Source organism: Amphiura filiformis, chromosome 6, assembly GCF_039555335.1.
Source record: "Amphiura filiformis chromosome 6, Afil_fr2py, whole genome shotgun sequence".
In the NCBI taxonomy this organism is placed as follows: domain Eukaryota; kingdom Metazoa; phylum Echinodermata; class Ophiuroidea; order Amphilepidida; family Amphiuridae; genus Amphiura; species Amphiura filiformis.
The window spans coordinates 41,860,188-41,880,152 of record NC_092633.1 but is presented as its reverse complement, the minus strand read 5'-3'; the positions used below and the strand labels follow the sequence as shown (position 1 = coordinate 41,880,152).

The following is a 19,965-nucleotide window of genomic DNA, read 5'->3' as shown; positions in this document are numbered from 1 at the left end:
TCAAAAATTATTATATTTCATATAAGTTTGGTAACATTAATCACTACCAATTTTGAGAAATTTGCTCCAACTCAAAGATTATCTTTACTACATTGAGCAATACTGTGTGTGCATGGAAGACATGATGGTCCCCGGTTTTTATACTCCCTATGAAATGGACATGGTAGTGAGAAGTGCACGGGGAAGTGCATGATTTGAGATGGGCATGGTAGGCTTAAACATTCTTAAATTTCTTAACATCCTACACATTTTGTCTTCAAAAATAGTTAAATTTTATGAGTATGTAAGTTTGCTTGTCTGATTCACTCCAAATTCGGAGATAATTGCGTTTGAACACCTGATGCACGGAATGGTGTCACTTCAACCTGTTGTAGTTCTCATCTCATTAAAATTTTCAATAAAAAAAGTTGATCTCTTCATGAAGGAAGGTCCTCTCTATTTACTGACCATACAGGAAAAAGTTTGGTTAATGTTTTCTGGTGGAATCAGGAATTTCTTGAAACACCCTGATATAGGCCTACATTTGGATCAAAACAAGTCATGTACGCCATTTAACAGGCCTGGGATTTCTTGTATTGATCAGTTTCTCCATAGACAATACGTGTGTGAGTCCATGCACACAGTGAATGAAAAATCGTTCTAGTGGAAACTGTATTGACAGTGGGCATCCCTACTAGTAGAGTTGCACCCTATTAAGCAATCGCTCCCAACAGTTAGAATAACCCACTAAATTTTACAATTGTTTCCAAAATAGAAAAAAAGTTGCAATTAATTTTACGCTAACCTAGATATGTTATATTTGTTTAATAACCCATTGTGTTTCAAATGAAAAAAAAAGTTGTCATTTTTAATTTTATGCCAACTATATGTACAGAAAAAATACTGGTCGATAAAAAAATGAAAGACAATACATTAAATCTTTGAACTCAAAAAGTGTCTTTGACAAGAGAGGCTTGAAATTACATTCATAACCTCATTAATATATGCAGCAAGTGCAATCCAAATGTGAACCAAATGCTTACCTTATTATGACAACTTATTTAAATTTGAAGAACTGCAGGATCCTTTTTAGAACTTGCACTTTGCAGCAACTGCTGCTGTGAAAAAGTAAACAATATCAGGAAAAACACTGGTTGACAAAGAAATGTCACAATTATACAACACTTCCTCCGTGAAAAGAAACAGAGTATTAGCAAAGAGTGTCTGATCACAACATTAGAGTGCTCAGTCAATGCATCCTACACATGGCATGTGTGGAGTCTTCTCAGGCAGGATGTCAGTGTCACAGTGACATGTATGAAAACACACTGCTGGCATGCACAGTGGCAATGCATGAAAGGCCAGTGCAGTGTCAGTGACTCGTGTAGGCATCACTTCAGCTGCGCACTGGCAGATCCGATATTTTAGCTGTCCCAGAACCACATAACGAACAAAACTTAACTAGATCATTTTCTCCACACTATATGCATGCAAAACGTGCGTATATGATTGGATCCGCCTCTAGCAAACTTTTTCTCTACATCAATTTTCAGCCCAGTGTTTATTTTCGGCCGGCAAGAGGTCAAGGAAGGTCATTCTTGGCACTTTAAATTTTAATGCAAATTTATGATTTTACTCTTAGAAATGTATTTAAAATTCCCAACTTTAAATAATTTAAATTGGTAAAATACATTTACTTTTAAATATAATTTTAAATTGCTCTTATACCAACAAGAAATATTTAAAATTGTGATTTATTTTAACAATATTTTAATAATTGTGATAAAATTATCATTTTCAGCAGAGGGCGTCCTGCTGATTTCCCCGCGAACAGAATTCAGAAGTAAGTGTAAGGTTGCATGTGTGTAAAAACTTGGTATTTATTTCTTAAATTGACAGTTGAAAGCAATTTGCAATCATTCAATTGATGCAATAAAGTATTAACTTTGTTACAGTTTAGTGTTCAATGTAATTGTTATTGAAATGAACTTGTTTCAAACGTAAGCTTACCTCATAGCAAGCCTGAGTCCTGAGTCTGAGAGTCTCAGTGAGACTTAGCTCGAGATACTCTACATGTAGCTAAAATACAGGTTTACATTTACTATCTTACATTATCTTGCTGTATTTCAGCTAGAGCGCCAGACGACAAGCTTCCGGGTTTTTTTGGATAACAATACTGTTACGTATTGATGAAGAAGAAACCCTCCTCGGAGCCCGCCCTACTCATTAATATTATTTCATTGTACTTATTGCAATTTGCCTCCACACATTACGTAATCAACACAAAGCTTTTGTGAGGATTAGTGAGTGGATAAGAAATTGAGAGCGGAGGATACGAAGGACACGCCGATTGCTAGTTGTCAATCATGAATTGCCGCAACGTTTTAATATTTTACTGCATGGCATTCCGCAAGCACCAAGACAAATTATGCCATATTTTTCTAAAGATCATGTCATATTAAGTAAGCTGAATGCGATGTGTACTTTTGTAACATTCCGATCGCTTTTGATCACCTATTATCGGGGAATTTGCTTGAAAACATGTGAGTTCATGTTGTGTAAACATAATTAGCATAGACACAAATGAAATTACGATGCAATACAATGCAATTTGAATGCGCAGCAGATCTATAGAAATAAGGCTGCCTGGTTTTATGCAGAATTAGACCACGTCTGGTGAGACTGAGTAATCTAAAAAATCAAATTAAAGGTTCTAAAGCAGGCTAGCCTAGGTCTCGTAAAATTTACATCTAAATCTTTTGCAAGGTTCCTTTTAAGTTCACCATTGCATACATCACGAGGCAACATCATGGACCTGTCCTTGACCTTGTGAAAAATAATATGCGCTGATGCGCTGGACACTTACACTTACGGTTTAATGGGAGGTGGATAGGCTAAAGTGCCTTTATAACCCCATATCTCTTCCAATGACTATCAAGTGCATTTTTGAAGGAGTTCACATTTTCTGCACTTATGACTTGCTGTGGGAGATTGATTTTATAGATCTCCACGGATTCTTCTCTGCTCCAGACTATATAGATTCAGCTCCTCCAGTCTCTCTTAGGCCCTTCGCACTTGATTATTAGTTTCCTGTTTAAGATTTTGAAAAAGGGACGAGGTGACTTTTAATTATTAATTATCTTTTATTTTCTTTATTTGGTTTGAACTATTACAAGCAACTATCGACTCGTTTTGACTAGGGCGGGCATTTAATTATTTCACAACAATATTTGATTTTATAAATAAGTGAAGGTGGAGTTGTACTCCTTGTTCATTCATCATTATTGTTGATATTATTAAAGTCAGAAATTGGCAAGTTGAAGTAGTTGAAAGTTATTTTAAAGGAGAAAATTGGAAATAAAAATAAAATAATTAATTATTTTGAGATTTTCAATTTTGGACGCGGGCGGTAAACAGGAAACTAATAATGAAGTGCGAAGGGCCTTAGTTCTGGCACTAGTTTTGTGGCACGTCTTTGCACTTTCTCCAAGGTTATGATGTCTTTCTTCAGCGTTGGGCTCCAAGCTTGTATGCAATACTCCAAGTGGGGTCCAATATATGTTTTATAGAGTGTGGCGAAGCCTTCCTTGTCAATATACTTAAACGTTCTCCTGATGACCCTTAGACTGTTCATTGCCTTCTGCGATGCCTTGGCGCACTGCAAGCTTGATTTGCAGTCACTCGTAATGTAGACCCCCAGGTCTTTTTCTTGATCAATAACTTACAAACTTTGGTTTCCCATTATGTAATCAATCCTAGGATTGTTGCTTCCCATATGCATTACTTTGCATTTGCTGGCATTAAATTTGAGTAACCACATTTCTGACCACTTCTGTAACTTGTCTACATCTCTCTGTAATTTAACTGCCTCTTCTGGTGAGCTGACAGAGGTGAACATCTTTGTATCATCCATGAATAGCTGAATGCTGGACTTGACATGTTGGGGCAAGTCGTTTATATAGAGAATAAACAGGAGCGGCCCCATCACCGATCCTTGCGGAACACCACTCTCGACATCTGCTTGTGATGAGTTACCAGACTCAGTACACGGTCGATCTTACCGTTTCGATGTTGATTAAGATACTTCTTGCATCGATCCGAGATGCGGAAAAAACCAATAGTCATTTTGTCCCACATAAATGAATAAATAACAAAAACCCCGATCCCCGAGTGGACTCACCCATCCGGTGACGTCACACACGATAATCATCCTTATCCTCCTTGGTTTCTAGATGAGATAGGCGTGTGGATTTTTTTTCTTTACCAACGCTAAGTATCATTCATTACGAACCAAAGGGCGAGATATACAGTTTGTTTGTTACACCTGAGGTAAAAACCAACCAGTATAATGCGCTAGGGAGATAGTTTTGACGACATTTTTCGACTAGAAAAGTGACAAAAACTATCCAAAAACTTAGCTTGTATGAGTGTTTCCGTTCGTATACGGGACACACGTTTTTCAAAATGGCCGCCCTTAGGACGCCATTTTATTTTTGTTCTCACGTAAAACAACTATAGCAGACTAGTAAGTTACAATAGATGTTTGTACAGTACTGTGTATACATGTATGGTGAGTGATTATCGCTATGTTTATGGTGTGCTCTATCGTTATATCTTTCAATGCGCGTCTGATGACGAGTTACTGCTAAGAGTTCGTGGGTTTCGAAGGACCAGCCTGACAAATCTATAGCAAAAGGTTTTCAGTTTTTCATCCCTTTGTACATATATTTTTATATCATACCACTACATCTCGACAGCCACTGTGCGTGTGGGTCTGCTTATTGGGCTTGAGCTTGTGTTCGGGGGGTAGTGCTATCGCTCCCGATTACTACAATGTCCAGGCCTTGTCAATCATGCCCTTCCCTTGTGGCGGAGTGGGACCCGCATCCACTCTGCTACACCCACAGGGATTGCTCTAAATTCAATAAGTGTGCTTCTTTTTGTATAGGCTTATCGGACATACACTTCGAGGATTTAGAAAGTAGCGCTCGTTTGGGTCTTCGACACAGACAGAAAACGAAGACCAAGAAACAGAAGGCTACAGGTAAGATTGATATGGTAGGTACTAGCGCGGCTGGCAAGGGCCACGCTAAGGTAACCTCTGGGGCTCCGGTCCCGGGCAAGCAGGCGGACCCTCCGGGGCTGCGAGCGAGCCCGAAGGCCTAGCAGCCAGCGAAAGCACTGACATAACGTCTAAGCTAGTAGCAGGCAGCAGGGCGGTACTTGCCCTAACAGGCGAGTACCAGTCTACCAGTGAGATCTCTAGCGAGTTTCTTGCAGGTGGACACCCGTCTATTGCTGGCTGTAACGGCGGGTCTAGCACCATGAAGTAGCGGCGACGGACAGTATGCCAAGGGTACCCGGGCTTGCCTGGGTTGAATCTAGCATACAGCGTGCGAACGGATCTCCGGGCTTGCCTCGGCGGTCTGTAGCACGCAGCGTGCCAGTGGCGCCCCGGGCTTGCCTGGGTTGATCCGCGGCACGCAGCCCGCTTTTCGTTACCGGCAAGGGTCGACTGAAAGCGTGCATGGGTTTAGCAGAGACGATACGGGGCTAACGGCGGGTGTAGTCTTAGCAGAACCAACTGGGGTTGTCACACGGCAGCGTTCCATGGCGGGACCGCCGAGTGATGCCCTGGGCCTTGGAATGGCTGCCGGCTGTCCTCCGGGACTGGCTAGCGGCTATACCGGGGTTGGGCTCGCAGTCTCTCACGGGACAGCGACCCAAGTGCAAGCGGTGGCAGCTACCGGGGCGAACTACGGCTCGACTTCAGTGGTAGCCACTATGCACGCGCCCATAGCTGCCGTGAGTGGTCCGCCACACACAGCGACCTTGGGCGAGGCTCAAGAGGTTAGGGTAGGTAGTTTGAACAGCCTGGCTGATCAACAACCCACTTATCACCGATCCTTGCGGAACACCACTCTCGACATCTGCTTGTGATGAGTTACCATTATGTACTGAGACTGTCTGTGTTCTCTCTGTCAGAAATCCTTCTATCCACTTGAGCACTTTCCCCTCAAAGCCGTATGCCTGCAACTTGCTTAGCAGCCTTTTATGTGGTACCGAGTCAAACGCCTTCTGGTAGTCTAGGAATATAATGTCTACACCTTCTCCTTGGTCAAGGATATCTGTAACTTCCTCCAAGGTTTCCAGCAAGTTGGTTAGGCAAGATTTCCCCTTTGTGAAGCCATGTTGACTGCTGGACATCAGATTTTGTTCTTTAACATGATGAGCCATTTTGTCCTTCATAATTGATTCCATGACTTTACATGGGATGCAGGTCAAGCTTACTGGTCTGTAATTCCCAGCCTTCTATCTACAGTCAGTCTACTCTGACTGAAGTAGACTGCGGAACTTAGCCCGACACATCATGGCCTTTAATATTGGCTCCTTCCTCGCCATAGGGCCATGACTTCCGTAGCATTGCAAAAAGCGGTGCACAAGGAGGCAGCCGAACCATGAACTCATGTCGCAGTTTCAAAGGTTCACCCTGCATTCATAATGATATAAATACTCAAGTGTTCAGTTTTGTGATATAATCCTTAAAAAAAACACTACTTCCTGCGCCTCTCCTTTCTTCATTAAATCTGCATTCACAGCAAAAAAATGAAATGTCTTCACCAGCATAGTCAAGTCTGCCAAGGACACTTGGCATGAATTGAAAGACCATGTCATTCTCCACAAAAGAATGCATGCATGTCAAAGGTCATACAACACCAATTTGGTGTTTGTTATGCTCCTCGGAATATGTACCTTACGGCCTATGTCTGACTCTGAAGTACAAAGTACTGATGCGGACGCACACATTGTGCCGACTTTGAAGGCACGCATACCTGCAGCAGAGACGCAGCACTGCGCACTGTTTATAGGTATGAGAGGCAAACCTTAGTTAACACATTTACTAGTCGGCCAAATTGGCCTAAACCGGGCCCCAAACACAATACTCGTACATATTTACATAGAAATTTAAAAGAAAAGATTAGTCAAGGAAACCTACATAAATATGTTGTCTAATGTCTTTACTTCACTTGACCCAAATATATGATTTTTTTTTGGTGATGAGACAATCGCACATGGAATTGGAATTTTAGAGCATGGAAGAAAGAGATAAGAAGGAACCACAACGACTTCGATCGGCCAAGTTTTAATCCGCTTATCTATTGGCGCATGAAAAGAAAAGCTATCAATGGTACTTCCTTTCATGTATGATCCATTTACCGCGATCGATGCTTGGCGAAATCATTACTGGAAAAAACTATAACAAACCCACCCACGAACAAACAAACGCTACCCGGGAGTAAGATTCTGGAATTTCACTGATGCTCTGAACATGTATAGTAGCTTTGTTCTAGGATCTACAGTCAAACTGTTTTCTTGATCGTGTTGTGTAGAAAATGTCCTTTAACACATCGAAAAGGTCATCAAAATCGGCCGGTTTTTTGCCGAGTTTCATCTTTATCAAATAATGTAAGATTTTGGTGACTTTTTCGATGAAAAATAGATGTAAAATGTTCTTAAATAATGCACAATGTTTCGGTTGAGTCCGGTACATGAAACCTGTTTAATTTAATAGCTTATATGTGTATAATCGTAACTAGCTAACTCGTTTCAGTGCCAAAGATTGCCAACTCTGAGAAAAAAAGTCAGCAAAGTTCGGGAAAATTGGGCAAAATGGAAGAAAGAGATGTAGGCCATCAATGACCGATGATCACGTCACCAGAGAAAATCCTATAGGGTGCTTGCACGGAAGGTCATTAGTTCAAATCACGCTTCAGAAGATATGCAAATACATGGAGTACAATACCAATCACCTATTTAGCAGCGGGTATTGATCAAAGTAAATCCTCATGAATAACAATGTCAATGAAATGTCGGTAAAGGGAGTGGACAAAGTGAATGCGTTCGTTGTGGTTCCTTCTTATCTCTTTCTTCCATGTTTAGAGGGATTTTGAAGCTGCTATCATCATGAGACTATCACTGTTTTAAGATCTAGAAACACCACCGAAATGCTGTCTTGTTTTATAGCCAAATCTTTTTGATGAAAGTCTATCTTTGACAAGATGTAACTTTGCTTTTCAGAACTCCAAAAGTAAACATACTTTTACTGTCCATTTTTTTGCCAGCCAGAGTCATTTGGTAGGACATTACTCTTATCCAATAATCCAATATTGAGCCGAATACTTTAGCTGAGATATTACCCATGCAAAACCCCACTTGTACATTTTTTTACATTTTTACCCCCCCTGAAAACCAATGTCAGACATTTTGCCCCACCATCAACTTCAGGTATGTTGAAAATATGCAGGACAACATTTCTGAAAGATAGTGGCTTGGGGTCTTAATGGCTTTGCTTTAAAAATATCGGTTATTAGTTTGCCTACTCCATACTCCATATATGTCATTCCATGCCATATCAACAAATGGGTTGGCTGGTCAGTGGTCAACCCTTCAGATTTGCTGAAAATCATTTTTAGCATACTTCTATGGGCATAATAAACACATGGTAAAAATGAATGCTCAACTCCCAAGCGTTTTTGGAGATATGGGTTGTCAAAATTTGACACAGACCTCCACTTTTTGCTCTCGCGAGCAGGGTTGTAGCTACGCTGGACGGTGTCGGGCGGCCCTGCCCGGCACTCTTAATTTCCACCCGGCACTCAAGTTAATTTTGAGCCCAAATACACGGCACTCCAGTCTCAAATGTTTCAAAATCAATGAACAATCAGTATAAAAGTTAGTTATTCTTATCAAAATTTCAATTTTTTTACCATTTCATATAAATTTTACCCGGCACTAAAATTTGCCTAGCTATAACCCTGCTTGCGAGTCACGTCGTTGAATTAGTTGCATTTTGGGACACTCATATTTTAACTTTGCAAAAAAAGATATCATGCTGAAAAGTACTACCGTACCTTGGGTGACTTTTACCCAGAAAAGAATCTGGCCTCAAAAGCAGCGTATCTTATTTACTTAAGAAGTTATGGGTCTCTCAAAACCTTGTTTCATTTCGTCAAAAACAAATAATTTTTCTGAGGCAAGATTCTGCTTTTCTGGGTGAAAGTCACCCTAGGTATAGTCTACTGTAGTAGACCAGTTTAATTTATCATTCCCTAAATTAATCTCTCTGAACTGGAAAACTCGTCATTCCTGTTCTGATTCAACAGCTCATGAGAAAACTAGTCTACTGTATTTCGAATATACAATGAACTATGCACTCTATAGTGGGTATGATGTTACCTCATTAAAAATGCAGTCTTCGCTGTTTATGCACATATCCTGTGGTTTTTACCAATTAAGCCATTATTTGCACAAGTTCCAATGTATACATACGCTTGACGTCGCGCACGTATACGCGATGGTTAAGCTGTCAAATGAAATCTGAATAAAACTTTACCTGACCCAGATAGAGCTACCCCACGTGGGTTGGGTTCAGTGAACACAGTGGGTTGGGCTAATGCATAAACATGTATGCTTGCCTATCTGTTATTGGTTAAGATTTACCACCCACATTGATTTTTGCTTCATTAACATTCATCTCAGATTCGAGATGAAAGAGGTTGAGTCTATGTGTTAAGATATGGTGGGTCACACAGGTCATATCCAACTAACACAGTCCTTTTTTCTCTGGGCAGGGCACTGGAGATGTGATGTGTTTCAGTCATAGATTTTAAATGGTTTCATGCATGGAAGCGTATGAATTGTTTATCAAAAAAAAAAAAAAAAAAAAGGAATGCAGCGCAGTCTACCCTAGGTAGTACTTTTCAGCTTAATATTTTTTTGAAGTCAAAATATGAGTGTCCCAAAACATGACTAATTTAAACGTTGCGACTCTAGAGAGCAAAAAGTGGGGGTCTGGTTCAAATTTTGACAAGCCATATCTCCAAAACTGTTTGGAGTTGAACATTCATTTTTTCCTTGTGGTCGCATGTCATAATGTGGTCATGCAAAAAGGGTGGCGGGGTTACATTTTTCCGAATGGAGTCGTCAATAAAATTCAATAACTTCACAACCCCTTGGCCTATTGAGCTGGTTGATACATCATGTTACAGCTAAAGGATGAGGCTACGACTGTGTGAAGTTTCATTGAAATAGGAATTCATATAACAGAATAACAGCGGCTTGATTCTGAAAAATCAGGGGTGGCGGCTCGGGTGGTGCGGCTAATGCATTAGCATAGGAAAATGTAAGATTTCCGTAGTGTTGGTTGGATAAATTGTTGTATCTACATAACCCCTTGTCATATAGAGCTCATCAATATCTCATTTTAGAGCCAATTACTCAAAGAAACAAGATTTACTTCAAAATTTAATAATTTCATATTCAACATTAACTTCTCGTTACATTTTGTACCACGGGTTACCTCTAAATGCACAGAAGTCAATGCAGTCACATGCAAAAGCTGAAAAGGTTCATATTTCCTTTAATATTCACTGTATCATGATAAATGTATACATTTTCTGAAAGGAAATTGCACAAGGAAACTAATTTCTGCATTTATAAAATAGTAGGAAGTAGTGTAGGGAAAATATAAAATTATTGATTAAAATTTAATTGAAAAAAATTACCCTTTTTTGGCACACCCTGTATATCGTGAACGTGATTACATAATTTTTTTTCGAAGGGTGAGACTGATACGTCACTATGTTGTGAACATATCCTGGCACATTGGACAAAATCCTACTTCAGATATTTGTTGTAGGGTATTTTATGTGAAGAAGGTCCGATTTGAGAAAAACGCATTTGAAATTTCAGATTTACATTGCCACCTATACACTAATTAATCATTATTTGGGATATAATGCCAAAACGAGAGGGATTTTGAACTAAAAATCGGTATGAATGATTAGAGGGTAACATTACCTACAACATATCAAAAACTACTTTTTTTGTCATTGTCAATTTTGACCATATAACACAAATTGACATGCGACCTTGTGTTCATTATGCCCATAGGTGTATGCTAGAAATGATTTTCAGCAAAATCTGAGGCAGTGGCGTGCACAGCACATTGAAAGTTGTTCGGTTCCCCCAAATGGAGTCTGATAAGGAGTGTAAAGTGCGGGCGAAATCAGTCATTTTGGGGGAAATTACTGATTTCCCCTGAATGACCAACAAAAGTGGAGGGGGGCGTGCCCCCTGCCCCCCCCCCCCCCCTTGCGCACGCCACTGATCTGAGGGGATGACCTCTGACCAGCCAACCCATTTGTTGATATGGCATGGAATGACTCACTAACTGATGTTTTTAAAGCAAAGCCTTCTATCTCTCCGAAATGTTGTCCAAGGGTATATTTTCAACATACCTGAAGTTGATGGTGGGGAAAAATGTCTGACATTGGTTTTCAGGGGAATCAAAATGTACAAAAAATGGACTCTGACTGGCGAAAAAATGGACAGTAAACGTATGCTTACTTTTGGAGTTCTGACCCCGCGAAGTTGGTCCTGGATGGACGAATTTGCATTTTGAGGGCCCTATATCTTTTAAAGTATAGGAGTTACAAGTTTTCTGATGCCAGATTTGAATTCTACACAAAAAAGTACCCAATGATGTAGGGGGTTCCTTTTATACATTTATGGACCTCCAAACATGGCCTTTCGCGTCATGACACATTTTATAGGCATGTATGGTGCAGTAAAGGGATTAAGTTTTTGGAAGATATTTTAGATGATGATGGGGAATTTTTAGCCTTGTCACGTTTAAAAGATAAGTTTAATTTGAAGTGTAACTTTTTGGACTACTATTCACTTATTTATGCCATTCCAAATAAATGGAAAAGAAGTGTCAAGAGGGGAGGACAATGATAATATTAATTATCATCTCAGGAGGAGATGCTAGCCAGAATTACGAATACTGTTAAAGTGTGTAAAACCATTAGTGATATCTGTATTAGTAAGCTCTTCAAACCACCAATCGCTGAAGAGAAATGGTCGTATATCTTTGATAATATTGATTTGAATTGGTGTGATATTTATCAAATTCCATTGTCCTCCTCCCGATCGACCCAACTTAGATATTTTCAATTTAAAATTCTTCATAGGTACCTTGGTACCAATAATAATATGTTTAAATTTGGTTATGTTGATTCCAATTTGTGTTATTTTTGTAAACATGAAGTTGAGACTATACAGCATCTCTTTTGGGAATGTAATGTTGTAAGAAATTTCTGGAATGATGTTCAAAATCAAATCATAAAAAAACAGGTTTACCTGGACATGAAGAGTGTTTTGTTAGGTATTCTTGACCCAGATGTGTCCAAATTCAACTTCCTTGTTCTTCATGGGAAAAAATTCATTTATGATGTGAAGTATAAACAAGGTTCTCTAAATATTTCTTATTTTATTAGGAGGCTTAAGAAGACTGCTAAAGTAGAAAAAAGCATGTCATGTACTGGCAAAAGGTTAAATGAATGGCATAAACGTTGGAACTCCATTTTGTAAAATAATTATAATTGTATACCGTATCATGTTTATTGAGTACAAATGCATTGTTGTTTATACATATCACATATCATAATGTTTACTATGATTATATCATTCATGCTACGTTGTATGCAACCTGTTGATAAAATAAAAGCACGGTGTACCTGGTGTATACTGTGGAAAGATAAAAAAAAAAAAACATTTTTACGCTGACCCCCTAAATTTCAAATTGCTGCCACGGGAAAACAAAATGAAGTATGAAGCTCAAATTTTCAGGATTTTACTTTCTCATCAATATCTACCACCACACAGAAAATGAAAAAAAATTGCAAGAGGTGCTGCAGTGCACATCCCTGGAGTTGACATGGATTGGCTCAGTTCACATAGCAATGCGCACGGGTGTCTGAGACAAACTACTACAATTACAAGCTATAGTATTGACAGCACCAATCCGGCTTGAAATGTGGGGGTGTAGAATTGGCCTGAATTGTCAAAAAGTGGCTGAAAAGAAAAAATGGACCATTTCGTTAAACAGTAGGGGGAAACGTTGATCGTATTCTCCCAGTCCCGGCCGACAGCGCACCGCCTTAAGTAACCGCTCGGCCATCTCAACCTCTTGTGTTAAGAAAGGCTGAATCTACCAGTTCATCAACTAATTCTAGTACAAGGAACAGTCATCGGAAATTCTACCAAGTTGATAAATTTTTTATCTGGAAGAAAATTTTTTTTTTTTATTGTTTTCAAAGTGTTCTAACTGAAGAATTTTCAGGTCAAAATTTTAATTGAAATGAACATTTTAATCTAACATTTTTTTAATAATTTCATAATTGAAGATGGCACCAGGATGTTTAACTTTACTGCAATAAATTAATTACTAAAATCCGTTCACAATTCACCATCAAAATAACCAATTTTTAAAACTATCACCATAGCCGAGGTTAGTTTAGATATATATTTTTGGAACATATTTTGTGACAAGGCAGAATGAGAGAAATTAGAGAAAATACTTCAACTGTTAGCAATCACACTGCAGTCTCTTCAATCAGCACTATTGCTGCAAGTTATTTGATTGGTGATTTACTATAGCGCCCACAAAGCTAAGCTATTGCTGTTAATTTATTAGTCTTGGCATTTTACTCAGGCTAAATTCTTCGCTTTATTTGCATTGTGCATGCAGGAATGCAACATAAAATGTGGGAATATTTGAAGAAGTGTTGGCTTTCGAAATGTGTGGAAAAGCCTTGTTGAATGCAACAGTCCATATGTATCACCTCATGAAAATATTCTTACCATTGTGCTCATAAACATTCAATATTATATTTGCGCGGTATAAATACGCTCCATTATTATTAATATTATTATTATTTTGTATAATATTTTTGTCATTTTCAGGTGAGCATCTAATTTTAAGATCAGATCAATTCAGAAGTCTACCTGCTGACAGCTTGCCACACTGCATTGCAATGAGTTCTACAGCACAGGCTAATAATAAAACCCAGCCGTGGAGTCGCGGAAGGGGGTTTAGACCCAAAGGACCTTTTCAGCCAGCCCGTCGACCAGGAGAACCAGGAGGAAATAGCAGTGCACAAGAGATCAAGCAAACCCCTAGTAACCATGGTAACAAACCTAGTAACAATTCGCAGACAAACAACAGTAACCAAGGGAACAATAGTTATGTAAACAACAGGGAGTCAGGTCCTACTCCCAATCAAAAAGAAAGCAGCCTGAGTAATGGTTATCAAGACAGAGGTAGCCACGGTAATAGTTTCCAAGGAAGTAGCAGTACTAGAGACTTTCGGTTTGCGGGTAAGAACCAACAGCAGCAGCAGCAGGGTGGATGTCGTCCAGCCTCAAATCAAGTGCAATCTAGAAACCACAATGGAGCAGGAGACATTCAAGGTAATCAAAACTCAACATCAGGATTCAAGTTTTGAAAATAGCAGGAGAGTGATTTGAATATGTGACACGATCTGGTCCATGGGGCCAAAGGAGACATTTTTGACAATTGAGTTACTGTAATTATTACATTACACATACAATAGACTATCATGTACTGAAAACACCAAAGGTCTAGAATACTTGGTTCTTAAGTTGTGACATTTTTTGATGTCTACTTTTTACTCCATATTTTTACCGTTATCTCAGTTTCAAATTTGCTGCCTTTAGCCTCCATGGACCAGATCGTGTCACATATAATATGTAGATCCTGGGTTTCCCAACCATAAAGTCAGTTTGACCAAATTTCTTCCCACAATACAATATATGCAAGGTGCGCCTAGCAAGTCTGTTAGCACCCCATACACGCAATTCTGTAAGCGTTCCTGTGCGACATACACTTTGGGTTATCCAGGTTACGCAATGATGGTAATATTGGTCAAACTGACTTCCAGTAGAGTAAACCAGGACCCATGTATTGTTCTACTTGTATGATAATTGCAAGAAAAGTGATCACTTGTTACTCTCATTCAAATTCAAAAGCCTAATTATATATAATTAATGTAACATGTATTTGCTATTTGGTGAGTTCTAAATACAGGAAAAATATAACTTAGCAGGAAATAAGATATGAAATAATATGTTTATATTTTGTTCAGAAATACAGGTTGCAATTCAAACAACATTCCATTAGTACTGGTACTAAAAATGTCAAACAGTGTGCATCACATTGCTATGAGTTTGGCAGAATGCCAAATAGCGATTTGTCTCTCTTCATGCCAAACTTGTAACTATATGTAAAGTACTTGAATGTAAGTTCATATGTGCTGGTGATAAACAATTTCTAAACATTTAAACTGAATTTCAGCACAAAAATCCAACTAACCTTGAATTTTTGATGTGTGACACACATCTTCATCAGAAGAAGTCCTAGAATGTTGTGATGGACTTGCCCTTTTGTTGACCATTGGATCAAGAAGAAAATGCCAGAACTAAATCGTGATCAAGGACTGGAATTGCCAACCCTATACAACGCCCTAATTCGACCGAAAGTGGCCAATGGTCAACAAAAGGGCAAGTCCACAACATCCTAGGACTTCTTCTGATGAAGATGTGTGTCACACATCGAAAATTCAAGGTTAGTTGGATTTTTGTGCTGAAATTCAGTTTAAACTTATAGAAAAATAAAGTGACACACCAAGAGGCATGAGAGGACAATAAAGAGTGAACCAACTTCAATTTAGTTGTTTTATTTTGATATTGTGACTATTTTCTTCTCCAATTCAGGTGCTAACAGTAATGAGCCACGGCTTTTAGCAAAGTACACATACAAAGCTAACCCAAACAGTCCACTAGGTGAACCAGAACTGCCTCTTACACAAGGTCAAAAGGTGGCACTAATAGCCAAGCATCCCAACAATGATCAGTGGTGGAAAGTGAGAGCTGATGATGGTAATCAAGGTTATATACCAGCAACATATGTCATGGTAAGTCAACCAAAGAGCACATTCCTCACTTCCTAACAGTAGCTTTAAAAGCTTCAGTGTTTGAAAAATGATTGAACTCAAGATAGGTAGATTGATTCAGTGCAAGTGTTTTGGTACAGCAATATGATACCAGCAAAACTACACCTGTTTTCGGCTGTTGTCCAACATGTTTTGTTGGTGCTGTTGACTGTTTAGGGTGTGTTCATTACATCGGCAGCCAGCCATGCCGTCTGGAACTCGTGTGTGTTACTAGCCATGACTAAGGCGAGACTTTGTGCTTCAGGAACCACCTTGTTTATAGTGAGAGGAGTAAAAACAAAAGGATATCAAGCCTAGCTGAGTGGGGGGAGGCTTATGAGAACATAAAAGAATTTCGTAAATTTTTTTGCCACTATTTTTCATTATCATTATATTCTCCTCGAACAGGCTATAGAAAAAAAGGTTACTGCACTTCCATGGTTGGCGAATCAGTCGAAAGAATATGAGGAGCTACCTGAAGCGAAACGTAAGTGAAATTGATGTAATCAATAGTACTAGGGTTGTATGACTTCACTATTTGGCACCAAATAGTCGCAACTAGTCTACTATTGACGACAATCAAGTTAGCTCAATCAATAAGATGTTTGACTATGGTGCGAGAGGTTGTGGGGGTGTGAGGTTTAACCCCGGCGGTGGTTAGTAGTAGTACGCTGTCGTGTGAAGAAAAAAAATTAGTTTGAAATTCCCCTGGTCACAAGGCATTTGCCTGAGGGGTGTCCAGGTGTCATTTGGACACCCTGTTTTCAATCTGGACACCCTAAAATTCTGATTTTTATAATGAAGTGAATAGGAAGTGGACACCCTGATTTTGTAGAATAAGGTATTGTTGACCATTTTGGACACCCTAAAGACACCCCTCTGGCTAATGCCTTGCCTGGTCAAGGAACTTACTGCTAATTACCTTGTTGTAACCCATATGAAACTCGGGGAGTTGATCCTGGCTGCAAAGATATATTATGGAATGTCTAGGGAGTGCACTTCTTAGCTGCAAGTCCCTGTACTGTTGTTTAGTGGTTTATGGAATGATGTGGGGCTGCAGTGGTCACAACAACCTGAAAAGTGTGCTGAGGCTTGTGGATCAATGTCTGGGCATTGTGCCTGTGAGTAGCGCACTATAAATCACTTCTTTTTTTTATGTGGGATAATGAGAAAAATATGAGCTTTGTGATACCAAAATTTTAATGAAGAAAAATGGGGGATTCGGCTGTCGATCAGAATCTGTGAGGATCATCAAGGCTTCTGCTAGCCTTCAAAAACTCTGCGTCCGATCGGACGCACAACTGTAAAACCTGGTCGGGAAATGTGCGTCCCACAAAATTTTTGTGTCCGTACATGTATGTTAATGTGTTGGGCAACAGGGAATACAAAGCCCCCGATTGCCGGTATTGCATCGCATTACATCGCTGTTTGATGCAAATATTTGACTATTTCCTTTCAGATTCCTGATGAGATTTTAAAGATTTATGTAAATATTATTGTCAATAACAAATTACATGAATGCAAACTTGTTGACAATGTACGATAGTTTAGAAAGTTGTATTTTCAAAAGCTTATCAGTTATCACGTCTCGCTGCCGTAAGAATTTTCATTCATTGACTGGTTGACTGATGACCTGGAAGTGTTGCAAAATGGGAGTGGTTAAATGTGAAAGGTCAATAACTTGTTTACTGATTGGTCCATTGGTTATGAATATTAATTAAGCTTTATTAGGAGAATTAGGAGTGATCAGTCAATGTAATTTTCGCAATTTTTATGATGATGAAGTTGGTAAGCATATAATCACTAATTTTTGGGCTGAATCAACTTGCGTCAGACTGGACGGAACGGGTTGATGAAATTTGTTGAACATTGCGTCCAGCAATACAAAAATGCGTCTGGACGCAAGAATTCGCGTCCAGCGGGAGCCTTGAGGATCATACCAGAGCACTGAATATGTACAGTCTTTGAGCCAGACTATCAAGCCAAACTGTACGGGGATGCCAGTTGTCAGTTAATTGCTTGATTTCCTACGGTACCTTTTGTTACTCCAAATTTCTGCACTTTTAAATTTATAATCAGCCCATTTACAGCCAAAATTTGCACACTTTTTAATGCTTTTCCTGCAGAGTCACTTCAGGCCACTGGCATCCCTGTAAACAAATCTACTAATTTAATTCAATTCAATTCAGAGTAGTTTATTCTAGTAAACTGAAGTCTCATGAAATACTGAATTGATACTTTAGTACAAATTCTGCATCCATATGTTTTGCCTCCCTTGTTTTCCCTTTACAGCCGTGTATAAGCCGTATGTATCGGCATACAACAAGCCAGCCCAGGAAAAAGAGGAACCCGAGGAGAAGAAGCCAAACTTGGACTACTACTGTAATGTGTGTGAAAAACAGCTGAATGGTCCTAAACCGTATGGTGCTCACATGGTTAGCAAAGCTCACAAGGAGGAGGTAGAGTTTGCCAGGGAAAGTGGCAAGATGTGAGGCAGTGATGATATTTGGACACTGTACTGTGACAAGGCCTAAAAAGAAAAATTGTTTGATTGGCGTAACCTAACTTTTTTGTTTTGTTTTTGAAACTAAATTTTTTTAATTAAAAAAAGAGAAGAAATAAAGTTCCAAGCCCGTTATCATACACAATTTACAGCTTTAAAAGTAATAAAAAAAATCCATACCTACCTACCCTGATTTTTTATGTTACACCAATCAAACAAGTTTTTTTTTAGGTCTAATCAATGTCCATCATCTCAGAGACACAAACGGGTGAATTTTTTACTGTTGTTTTGTTTGTGAAGTAAAGCCAAAATAAGGTTTAACATAGTGAGTTTTCTTTCATGATCAGTTATGTGAAACTTAATCTGTGAGCTCACACAGTATATGACACGATGTGCTCCATGGGGGCCAATAGAGGCATTTTTGACAATTGTGTTACTATAATTATTAGCATATACAATAGGTTTATCACACACTGAAAACACCAAAGGTCTAGCATACTTGGTTCTAAAGTTCTGAATTTTGTGATGTGTATTTTCGTATGTAAATGTTTTTTTTCCTCCATATTTTTGCCTCAATTCAAATTTGCCTCCTTTGGCCCCCATGGACCAGATTGTGTCACATATCAGTTGGGAAACAAACCCAAAGATCACTGAACACCTCTGAATGTAACATACATGTATAACTGTACTTTATTTTATCTCAAGTTTAGTGTTTATTTCACTGATTGCAGTATCTCATTAATATAAGGGCTGCTTGTCAGCATGCTTATTACTGACATCACCTCCAATCTGTAGTTCCATTAAAAGTTCCATCACATCCCCCAAATCTGGATTGTAATGGGAAGTGGGTCTCAATGATATGAAATCAACATTTTACCCCTCTCCCTCTCTAAGGAAATAAACTACTTTCATTAAGGGCTGGGGTATGAGCGTTTGGACAGTATTTATTGTGGGACATTAGAGCACATCAGACATATCGAATTGCATTCTGAATACGAAGAATGTCATTCTGATATCAAATAATTTTGATTTTTTGAAATTAGCAATTTAATACACATTTTATGGCAAATCATTAAAATTGATATTTTTGATATTTAACAGTACTTGAAGTAAACTTTATAAATCTGATGATTTATACTTAAAGTGTATGTAGGTGGGATGAAAAGCCGACGATCAATTGAAAATTCTGACCTTTCGTATTGAAGATATGGATTTTTTTTCACAAAACACCAAAAAAATTAGGTCTTTTGGGAAAAAAATCCATATCTTCAATATGAAAGGTCAAAATTTTCAATTGACCGTCGACTTTTTCCTGCTACATACACTTTAAAATATGTCATTAGATTTATATAATTTACCGAGGACTGTTATATATCAAAAATTTGAAAAATATCAAATTTTTATAATTTGTCATAAAATTTGTATTATATTGTGATTTTCAAAAATGAAAATTATTTGATACCAGAAAGACATGCTTCGTATTCAGAATGCAATTCGATAGGTCTGAGGTGCTCTCATGTCCCACAAAAAATACTGTCGAAACGCAATAAACGCTCTCATTTTAGATCCCTTAATAGTACTGTATTAATCTTTTGGTTTGTTCCTTTTACCCATTGCACTAGTGCT

At 38.6% G+C, this 19,965-nt stretch overlaps 2 protein-coding genes across 2 annotated transcripts in view; one reads left to right on the top strand and one right to left on the bottom strand.

The window, feature by feature from the left end:
• The window catches only part of LOC140155425 (TBC1 domain family member 24-like), a 108,395-nt gene extending 107,303 nt beyond the window's left edge, over positions 1-1,092 (bottom strand). The window contains 1 exon segment of the mRNA XM_072178271.1: positions 1,023-1,092. The gene's annotated coding sequence lies outside the window, so the exon portion shown is untranslated.
• Positions 1,093-1,780: 688 nt separating this feature from the next.
• Positions 1,781-19,270, top strand: LOC140155424 (uncharacterized). Its single transcript, XM_072178270.1, has 5 exons — positions 1,781-1,822; positions 13,789-14,295; positions 15,619-15,818; positions 16,245-16,323; positions 18,129-19,270. Exons 2-5 carry the CDS (start codon positions 13,860-13,862, stop codon positions 18,326-18,328), a joined length of 915 nt encoding a protein of 304 aa, XP_072034371.1. The 5' UTR covers positions 1,781-1,822; positions 13,789-13,859; the 3' UTR covers positions 18,329-19,270.
• The last annotated feature ends 695 nt before the right edge of the window (positions 19,271-19,965 follow it).

Excerpts from the sequence above, each read along its gene's own strand:
- LOC140155424 (XM_072178270.1), top strand. The coding sequence starts at position 13,860 with ATGAGTTCTACAGCACAGGCTAATAATAAAACCCAGCCGTGGAGTCGC. Across the intron at positions 15,819-16,244 it reads TACCAGCAACATATGTCATG|GCTATAGAAAAAAAGGTTAC; the intron begins GTAAGTCAACCA and ends CTCCTCGAACAG. Across the intron at positions 16,324-18,128 it reads GGAGCTACCTGAAGCGAAAC|CCGTGTATAAGCCGTATGTA; the intron begins GTAAGTGAAATT and ends TTCCCTTTACAG.